This window comes from Bison bison, unplaced genomic scaffold (genome assembly GCF_000754665.1).
Source record: "Bison bison bison isolate TAMUID 2011002044 unplaced genomic scaffold, Bison_UMD1.0 scf7180017864190, whole genome shotgun sequence".
Lineage (NCBI taxonomy): Eukaryota > Metazoa > Chordata > Mammalia > Artiodactyla > Bovidae > Bison > Bison bison.
In genome coordinates this window covers 281,913-293,154 of record NW_011494762.1, presented here as the reverse complement: position 1 = coordinate 293,154, position 11,242 = coordinate 281,913, and the positions used below count along the sequence as shown (strand labels likewise).

General features: G+C 36.9%; 1 protein-coding gene across 6 annotated transcripts in view; it reads right to left on the bottom strand.

Moving 5' to 3' along the window:
- Positions 1 to 11,242, bottom strand: part of ERICH2 (glutamate-rich 2) — a 34,468-nt gene that overhangs the window by 8,844 nt on the left and 14,382 nt on the right. For 5 of the 6 annotated variants that reach the window (XM_010843795.1, XM_010843798.1, XM_010843794.1 and 2 more), the window contains one exon: positions 3,596 to 3,780. In XM_010843795.1, coding sequence (XP_010842097.1) covers positions 3,596 to 3,780 — 185 coding nt within the window. The remainder of the gene's footprint in view (positions 1 to 3,595; positions 3,781 to 11,242) is intronic. The other variant, XM_010843800.1, reaches the window with a different exon arrangement.

Below are 11,242 nucleotides of genomic sequence, written 5' to 3'. Positions count from 1 at the left end.
CTCCCTACCCCACCCTTCAGCCTGTCACAGAGCCCCTGTTTGAGTTTCCTGAGTCATAGAGCAAATTCCCATTGGCTATCTGTTTTACATATAGTATTGTACATTTCTATGTTACTCTCTCAATACATCTCCCCTTCGCCCTCCTCTCCTCCCACCTTGTCCATAGGTCTGTTCTCTATTTCTCCACTGCTACCCTGAAAATAAATTCATCAGTGCCATCTCTTCAGATTCCATATGTATGTGTCAGTATACGATATTTATATTTCTCTGACTTCTTCACTCTGTATAACGGGCTCTAGTTTTGTCCACCTCATTAGAACATATTCAAATGTGTCCTTTTTATGGCTGAGTAGTATTCCATTGTGTGTATGTACCACAGCTTCATTATCCATTCATCTGCTGATGGACATCTAGGTTGCTTCCATGTTCTAGCTACTGTAAATAGTGCTGCAGTGAACACTGGGGTACATGTGTCTTTTTCAGTTTTTATTTCCTCAAGGTATAAGCCTAGGAGTGGGATTGCTGGGTCATACGGTGGTTTTATTCCCAGCTTTTTTAAGGAGTCTCTCCATACCGTCTTCCATAGTGGCTGTATCAGTTTACATTCCCACCAGCAATGCAAGAGTGTTCCCTTTTCTCCACACCCTCTCCAGCATTTATTATTTGTAGACTTTTTTGATGATGGCCATTCTGACTGGCGTGAGGTAGGTTCTCACTGTAGTTTTGATTTTGATTTCTCTGATAATGAGTGATGTTGAGCATCTTTTCATGTGCTTGTTAGCCATCTGTATATCTTCTTTGGAGAAATGTCTCTTTGGGTCCCTTTCCCACTTTGGTTGTTTGCTTTTCTGGTATTGAGTTGTATAAGCTGCTTATATATTTTGGAAATTAATTCTTTATCAGTTGTTTCCCTTGCTAGCATTTTCTCCCATTCTGAGGGTTGTCTTTTCACCTTGTTTGTGGTTTCCTTTGCTGTGCAAAAGCTTTTAAGTTTAATTAGGTTCCACTTGTTTATTTTTGTTTTTATTTCCATTACTCTAGAAGGTGGGTCATAGAAGATCTTGCTTTATGTCATTGAGTGTTCTATGTTCTTTGTTCTATGTTCATTGAGTGTCTGCCTATGTTCTTCTCTAACAGTTTAATAGTTTCTGGTCTTACATTTAGGTCTAACCCATTTTGAGTTTATCTTTGTGTATGGCGTTTGGTAGTGATGTAATTTCATTCTTTTGCATGGAGCTGTCCAGTTTTCCCAGCACCACTTATTGAAGAGGCTGTTTTTGCCACATTGTATATTCTTGCCTCCTTTGTCAAAAATAAGGTACCCATAGGTGTGTGTGTGTTTATCTCTGGAATCTCTATCTCATTCCATTGGTCTGTATTTCTGTTTTTGTAACACATATTTTTCTATGTGTTATAAATTTTTTCCTTATTAATTGGGGTATAGTTGCTTTACAATGTTAATTTCTGCTATACAACAAACCGAATCAGTTATAGGTATACATATGTCCTCTTCCTCTTGGACCTCCCTCCACCTCTTCATCCCATCCCTCTAGGTCACCATAGAGCACCAAGCTGAGCTCTGTGTGGTATACAGTAGGTTCCCACTAGCCATCTATCTCATGCGTGGTAGTATGTACATGTCAATTCCAGCCTCCCAATTCATCCCAACCCTCTTTCCTCACCCTGTGCCCACATGTCCATTCTCTGCATCTGCGTCTCTATTCCTGCCCTGCAAATAGGTCCATTTGTTGTATGTAGGAAATTTAAAATGCTAAATAAACACATCCTGTCCCCAGTTAAACAGCATCTGTATTTTTACCATCCAGAGAATTTTTTTCTAGATAATTTTAGTTATTTTTGGGGCTGTGCTGGGTCTTTGTTGCTCCACGAGCTTTTCTCTGGTTGTAGTGAATGGAGGCTACTGTCTAGCTGCAGTGTGCAGGCTTCTCATTGCGATCGCTCCTCTTGTTGGCTGGTCACAGGCTCTAGAGAGCGCAGGCTTCAGTAGTTGTGGCGTGTGGGCTAAGTAATTGCGGCCCATGGACTCTAGAGCACAGGCTCAATAGCTGTGGGGCACAGGCTTAGTTGCTCTATGGCATGTGGGGTCTTCCTGGACCAGGGACTGAACCTGTGTCTCCTGCAATAGCAGGTGGCTTCCTTATCACTGAGCCACCAGGGAAGCCTACAGAGATGTTCGTTTTAAACATCTCCATGTACATCATTTTAGTTTTTTTTTTCCATAAAGGAACGCATATATACTTACAAAAACTAAGATTATTCAGTAACTTTAAAAAAAATATACCACATATCATGATCATCCTCTCCCCATGGAATTAAACATTATTACATATTTTTTACTTACTTAGGCTCCACAATTGACTAATCTTCCATTATTATTTGGATAGCTTTTATTAAAAAAAGAACAGTACACTTGGGGGACTGTTCTTGCTTGTATGTGACATTCTGAACCATTTGCATGTACACTAGGCTAACATGTAGGAATTCATTTGGTAAACAAATCAAGAAGGCAATCCTGGCATAGGAAACAGCATTGGCAAAACATAGGAAACAGCAAAAGCATGGAGGCCTGAAACGTCACATGTAAAAATTGCTCACAAATGTTTACTGATAATTCTATGGAGAACAAGACAGTTTTACTCACATGTTGTGGTATCAGTCTAACTTTTATTAATATCACACAACTTCATGTATACAGTAAGAACTTCATAACAGTGCATTTTCACTTCCCCCCTTCTCATCCTTTGTATTATCATTGTCACATGTTTTACTTGTACATAGTGGGTCCCTCGCTTATCTGGGCTATAATTATACATGTGTTAGACCACCCAACAGTCTCCCCAAAGTCTCTGATGTTCCTTTTTTTCCCTATGTATTTTGAGAAATTTCTAAGGCTATGTGTTCAAGTTCATGGTTTCTTCTCTGTTGTTACACTTGGTTAAGTCCATCTCCCTCCACTCCCTCTCCCTTCTTACACCCTCGGTATGTGTGTGATACACACATCCAGTGCTATTTCCTACGCCAGGAGTGCCATTTTGTTTACCAAATGAGTTCCTACATGTCCCTCTTCCTTTAAGTTTCTAAGATTCCATTCTTGTCTCTTCCTCTTAATCCTTCCTTTACCTCCTTGTTTCTCCTGCTTCATTTCTCAATTAGTCCCTTTATCCTCCCTGTTCCCAGATAATTTTATGAACATTTCTACTGGCAATATTATAAATTGCATTAGATAACATAATAAGTGTTTGTTAGTTCTCAAGGGTAAAGACATGTCTTTCTTATCTATCTCTAAATATCCCAAGTAACTAGCATGGTACCCAGTAAGTAGAAAGTTTTTCTAAAAGAGGTCCTTGAAGAGTTTTATGCCGAAACTTCTCTTATTCCTGTTTCTGACTTTACCAGAATAATCTGAGTCACTGCCAGAATATTCTCTCATCTCTACCCTCATCATAGTAACAAAGATGAGTAACCAGGTAAGCATCTGTGTGTGGGCAAGGATATTTTAACTATTTTTTTAGTCTTCAAGGCTATATACTATTTAGCTACTTTAATATTTTTGAGTTATAGAAGCAAAACTTACTTCTGTCATTAACTCTAACGGGGCATGAGTATCCTTATTCGGGTTGCTGTCTTCCTCCTTATCTTCATCACTGGTATCCTCACCATCATCATCTGTTGATTCAGATAACTTATCATTGATATCCTCAGGGCAATGTTCATTATTTTTCTCCTGCTCTGCAATGACTACATTTTTGCTCATTTCACCTAAAACAATATACATAATTTAGTAAATATTGCAACGTATTCATGAATTTATAATGGTCACTCCTAAATTACAATGTAGCAGGTGCTCATGTTACCATGTGTTCTCCTGTCCTGGACTTTTTTTTTTCATGACTAAACAGCACTGCAATAAACTTACCTGATTTCCATTTCCCAAAAAAAGGTAATAAAACTGCTGAGTGAAAGAGGAAAAAATACAAACTGATAATACTGAGCTGATGTTAATGTTAATTGTTTGGTGATTGAAACTGTAATAAATGGAAACAGTTTTGTTTATAAAGAATATAATTTCAAGAAAAAATTAATTCTCTTTTATCCATAGAAATATATTTCTTAAATTGTTCTTATAGGAATATAAATGTAAAATAAAGACTAAAAGTAAGACTAGAGAGGCTGAAAAGTAATTCTTCTTAGGCAGATAGTCACTGTGCAGATACTTGAGAATAAAATTGTCCCTCTCCCTGGACACACACACATACACACACTAATTAGATATATGTGAAGTATTCTAGATATGACCAGAGGTTATATAACATTATTAATGGTTTTTCTTAATGTCAAGTCATAGATGACTGAAAAATAAAACATAAACACTACTTTGACTACCCATTCAATGTGTGGCACTATACTGAGCCCCACGAACACTAAAATGGACAGTCACTGATCTCAGGGTACTCACTCACACTCTAACTGGGGAGTCAGAAACATAATGGATAACTGTAAAACTATATGGCAGTCCAGTGATAAAGATGTATACCAGGTACATGAGAGAACACAGGAAGAGAGCAGAGACCCATTCTGGTCTGAATGGATCAGTTTTTCCAAGGAGAGAGGACAGCATGAACCAGTACAAAAAGAATGCGTGCAGAGCAACACTTTGATGTGTTTATTATGGGTCAAAGTTGAGGCTGAAATGGTGACAGATGTGGCCAGAGGGGTACAAGCTGGATAATAGATTCTTGCGGGCGAGTAGTCTTGGAATTAGAACTTTAAGAATGAAGGGGCTAGTCATAAAAGGTTTAAGTAGGGAAACAAGTATGATCAATTTTTAATTTCTAGAACTCTTGGAGGGCAGGGTAGAAACTGTATTTGGGGGCAGACCAAAAAAATAAAGACAAAAAGAGCAGAGGGAGAGGTGGCTAGGAAAAAAAAAACAACCACCTTTAAAAAGTCCAGGTAACATTCTGGAAGGGGAGTGAGATGGGGAAACCATAACATCTTTCAGTCTTCTGTCATAACCCTCAGAAAGGCTGTGACAAAATGAAACACCTTCACATTTTCTCAAGGCTTATAGGTGTCAGAGATGTTTGAAGATTCCAGGATTCGGTATAGATTCACAGCAGTAACTTTACTGAATAAAACTGTGGAAGAGGAAACTTGCGGATTCCCACCTCTTACTTTGTTTCCTTATTTTGCATTCAGAGGCCCTACGGGCGGTTAAAAACCAGCTCTAAATGAATTCTAATAATGGGAATTTTCTAAGCAGGTTTTAGACTGCATTCACTGACAACTCACAATAGCACTTGCTGTTTGACTATAAATATGCCAAAAGACAGCAAAAACTAGAAAATATTATTCTCAGGAACAAAAGCCAAAAACGGACACGATGGTTGTGTATATAAGTGTGTATGTCTTGCTCTTCATCTAAACTGGGGAGACAATCTTACATATTGGTTAAGAAGAAAATCTGTTTCCTGAAGTTCATTAACTAATTAAATTGTGCTTTTTCTTAGAAAATACATGTTGACTTAGGGTAAAGGATCATGAGATCTCTACCCTTTAAATCAACAGTTGCTTGTATATGAAGGGTTACTGGAGTACTTATACTATTTCTGGAGAAGGCAATGGCACCCCACTCCAGTACTCTTGCCTGGAAAATCCCATGGACGGAGGAGCCTGTTAGGCTGCAATCCATGGGGTTGCTAAGAGTCGAACCCGGCTGAGCGACTTCACTTTCACTTTTCACTTTCATGCACTGGAGAAGGAAATGGCAACCCACTCCAGTGTTCTTGCCTGGAGAATCCCAGGGACGGGGGAGCCTGGTGGGCTGCCGTCTATGGGGTCGCATAGAGTTGGACACGACTGAAGTGACTTAGCATAGCATATACTGTTTTTGCTCATTTTCTATAAGTTGAAATATTTGAAAAGAAAACATTTTTTAAAAAGTCCAGGTGAAAAAGATGGTTGATAGTACACTGTTAAAACAGGGATAAAGGAGGAGAGATATTAGAGAAATATTTAAGAGGTAAAATCTCCATGGCAGACGTTTTGCAAATTTTAGTAATTCTTATAACACTGTATCCATTTTGCCATATGAAAGTAAGCTATACTATTTACTTAGTATCTTTTTTTAATCGACCTTTTTAACTTAGAAATTTTGCTAGATCATAACAATTATCGGGGGAACTTCCCTGGCTGTTCAGTGGTTAAGATTCCATACTGCCAATGCAGAGGGCACAGGCTGGAACCCTGGTCAGAAAACTAAGATCCTACATGTCATGCAGTATGACCAAAAGATAACAAGCAAATAAAAAATTTTACAAATGTACCCCAAATTGACAGAGGTATTAATAAAAGACATAACAATCACAGCAAATATTATATCAGTACTCTTCTGAATACTACATATTAAATTATATAATTCTGTCAACATCTCAATGAGGTGTGTACTGTTTTTATCCCATTTGTAGATGAAACTGAGAGACAGGAGACAGGTTAAATAACTCACCCAACTTAACACCACTAATTAAGGTAGATCTGGGAGTCAGTTTGGCTCCAGAGTCCACATCCTTAACCACGTTCTTATTTTTTTCTAATACACATTAAAATATACTACTATTGTAAAAAGTTTACCCTGTGTTTCCTAAAATTATCTCTTTGGGAAACACTATTGAGCTTGCCAACTCTTTTGCTCTGTAGATGAATTTCACAGTTTCAACCTGAACTTGTGCTACATCATCCCCTGCTTTTAGAATTCTGAGTGTGTGGGAAGTCTTGTGAGATGTCTTCTTTGATGGGAGTGTGGCCATGAGCTACTTTAAACATGTAGAAACACTGATCTTGGAAGAAAATAAGGAAATCCAGGAAAGGTTGACAGAAGACAATGTTAAGAAAAATCAGGCTTTCCCCTCTCCAAAGAAAAAGTTGGGAAAACTCCTCATTCTAAGCAAAAGATAACGTCCTCAAAAGAGATACCCAGAGTGTGATGCCTGGGCTATTCAGGCCATCTACCTGTTTCCTTTACAGTCTCCGTCGGCTCACAATCACTCTAACCTTACAGCGTGTACCCAGCCAATTCACGGACTCAACACGCTGGTGTCATCAGAGGTGGTCATAATAGGGAATTAAGAACTTCATGTGATGTCACAGGGACTCATTGAATTCACAAACACTGAGGATCATGAGAGGCTCCCTGATCCCCAGATGGAAGGTAGTCCTCCCGCTGCCATTTATGTTACAGTGCCCAGCCCGACCTGTCTTTGTCTTGTTTGTATTATTATTATTTAATAGTTGGCTACCTATGTGAACCTTATAGGGGCAAGTGTCTTTCCTATTTGATAACTGTTGTACCCACAGCTTCTAAACAAGTGTCTGGCACTCAGTAAACTACTGTTGAATGACCGGAACTTGTTATTGCTTTCATAGGTATTTCAATCCATTCTAAACTTTAATATTTTATAGTTATCATTTTATGTAATATACACCCCTGGGTCACACCTGACTGCATATCAGAATCATCCCATACATGAGTTTGAAAAATTACTGATTCCTAAGACTTGCCCCAGACTTACAAGTTGTCAACATCCCAAAGGTCCTAAAGAAGGAAGGCTGAAATAGAAGCTACGGTTACTCAAATAAAATAAATGTTATTACCTGTGCTTGCTTTTAAGAAGGAAGATGACCATAGCTTAGATTGTAGATTTGTTTCTATTTGTTTGTTTGAAATACTCTTTGAAGATATTCTATTTTTAGTGTTATTTGAAGAGATTTTATTTTCAATATTTTTTGAAGAGACTTCCTTCCTAGATGTTAAAGTATATAGTTAAAAAATACTTTTCTAGGTTACAATTCTGTTAAAGGTTCTATATGGGTTCATATACAAACACACATTTAATATAAAAATACAGTATATCAATAATAGCTAAAATGCAATATCTTCTTTGTGGAAAAGCATTAAAAATAAGTTTTACTAATGTTTAAAATTCTGTTTCTACCAGCCATTTGTCATTGTGTAATGATTCTTAGAATCTTTTCAGAGTTAACATAGAACATATAAGCAATCCATTATATGAATGTCCCTGGCATATCATTATGATATGGTGAAATAAAACTATTTAAGGAATACTAGACTTTGGGTTTTTTTTTTCAAGTCAGTTCTCACCACTGTTAAATGCTAATATTAACCCTTTGAGTCTGATGCTAATATTAACCCTTGCTCACAATATGAAGTAGCCTGTTTTTTTATTAAGTGACTAAAATAAAGATGGGTTAATTTTCTCTTTTAGCCCTTAAGCCTGAAACCTTACGTCAACAGATAATGTATTGAGACAGGATTTTTGTGTGGTACACTGACAGGTACCCATGCTGGTGGAAAAACAACCTCATGTTCATTTTTTGTGGTCTTAAGATCATTTTAGTATGTCTCCTTTACTGAGTTTAAAAAATTCAACTTTAGTTTGCATGACCAGATATAAAAAGATGTAAAGTATTATTTTTTCCCCTAAAGTTATGATGGCTCTGTTTTATCCCCATTGAAATATGACTCTATAACATTAGTATTCAAGTTTGTGGTTTTGTACAGTGATTTAGCAAATAGGCTGAACAGCTTCTTACATTCCTAATACTATGGAGGGAATGGAACCTTTACATTCCCAGTATATGCTGCTAGAGCAAAACCCCTCTCTGGTGATGAAAAATGCACAGCAAAGAAGATTTACAGTTGTTCTTCTTCTGCCCTCCTTGATTTTCTAATTGTGAAAGGAGACATCAAAGAAGAAACGCTACATGTGAAAAGTTGAGAAGTCACTTAAGTATTCAGTTTCTAGCATGATAGAATCCTATTATGCCAAAGGTCACCACAAATGATTACTAGAATTCATATGCTTTAATATCTATTCCTTTTATCTATGAAAGGAGGGCTTTTATCTAGATTAGATATACTGTCTTTTTATTATTACAGAATTTCATTGAATTTAAGAGCATCTATTTCTTTTTTAAAAAAGATTAAACTATAGTTGGTTTACAATACTGTTAGTTTCAGGTGTACACCAAAGTGGTTCAGTTAATATATGTGTGTGTAAATATATATATATTTTTCATATTTTTTCCATTAAAGTTTATTATAGGATATTGAATATAGTTCCTTGTGCTATACAGTAAATCTCTGCTGTTTATCTGTTTTATATATAGTAGTGTTTATCTGTTAATCCCACACTCCTCCATCTACCCCTTCCCTCTTTCCCCCTTTGGCAACCGTAAATTCGTTTCCTATGTCTGTGAGTTTGTTTCTGTTTAGTAAATACGTCCATTTGTATTATATTTTAGATTTCACATATAAGTGATCTCATATGATATTTGTCTTTATGTCTGATTTACTTCACTTAGTATGGTGATCTCTAGGTTCAGCCAAAGATACCACCTATTTATTATAAGACATACTAATATTTAAGAAAGAAAAAGCATTGCCAGTATAAGATGCCATCAACTGTAAGAAACGTTACAATATGAAGAAAATATGCATGCTTCAGAATCTATGAAATATTGTACTTATATATTCACTAAGTTACATCCCTAAAGAGGGGAATTTAGCTAATCTAGTGCTGGATATTTGAATAGTATGAAATGCCTTTAATGATTTTAATGACAGAACATGGAGGAAGCCTGAAGATAAAAAGGATATTACTATTTGAAAGCAGTGAACATCCCATAAAAACACATACGAGAAGGGGCCAAATGATCAATGGTAAAATATGAATTCCTCTTTTGCTCACTTTCTGATATACAGTGTTCCTTATACACAGTTTCAAACAAGAGGCCCAAATTCCAACCTCCTCTTCAACTATAGTCTGTTGACTTCATCTGAGAAAGTGACTTATGGCAACAGTGCCTCTAACCAATTAACATAAACAGATAACCAGAATACTCTAAAAGATCTGTTTCCTTTATATACAGTTACAGTTGAGGAAAGATTAAAATTATTACTTTTTGGAAGATGGAAAGTACTTAATTTAGTATCTACTAAGGTTAGACAGTCAAGTTAAATATCCCACTGGAACGTATTTATGCTAGAGGGCAGATAATCCAGGTTTTACAGTTAATTCGTTACGTTAAGTACATTAAATGTCCTCAAGTTTCTACTGAATTAATAATTCTTTAAAGTTCATATTTTAAACTTTGTTTTAAAAATATTTATATTTATCAAATTATTTATATTTATATTCAGAGTGCCTGAAGAACTATGGACAGACGTTCGTGACATTGTACAGGACACAATGATCAAGACCATCCCCAAGAAAAAGAAATGCAAAAAGGCAAAATGGTTGTCTGAGAAAGCCTTACAAATAGCTAAGAAAAGAAGAGAAGCAAAGGCAAAGGAGAAAAGGAAAGATATACCCATTTCAATGCAGAGTTCCAAAGAATAGAGATTAGAGAGCCTTCCTCAGTGATCAGTGCAAAGAAATAGAGGAAAACAATAGAACGGGAAAGACTAGAGATCTCTTCAAGAAAATCAGAGATACTAAAGGAACATTTCATGCAAAGATGGGCACAATAAAGTACAGAATGGTATGGACCTAACAGAAGCAGAAGATATTAAGAAAGGTGGCAACAATACACAGAAGAACTATAAAAAAAGATCTTTATGACCCAGAGAATCACGATGGTGTGATCACTGACCTAGAGCAAGACATCCTGGAATGTGAAGTCAAGCGGGCCTTAGAAAGCATCACTACGAACAAAGCTAGTGGAGGTGAGGGAATTTCAGTTGAGCTATTTCAAATCCTGAAAGATGATGCTGTTAAAGTGCTGCACTCAATATGCCAGCAAATCTGGAAAACTCAGCAGTGGCCACAGGACTGGAAAAGGTCAGTTTTCATTCCAATCCCAAAGAAAGCCAATGCCAAAGAATGCTCAAACTACTGCACAATTGCACTCATCTCACACGCTAGTAAAGTAATGCTCAAAATTCTCCAAGCCAGGCTTCAGCAATATGTGAACCGTGAACTTCCAGATGTTCAAGCTGGTTTTAGAAAAGGCAGAGGAACCAGAGATCAAATTGCCAACATCCGCTGGATGATGGAAAAAGCAAGAGAGTTCCATAAAAACATCTATTTCTGCTTTCTTGACTATGCCAAAGCCTTTGACTGTGTGGATCAATTCTTCAAGAGATGGGAATACCAGACCACCTGATCTGCCTCTTGAGAAATTTGTATGCAGGTCAGGAAGC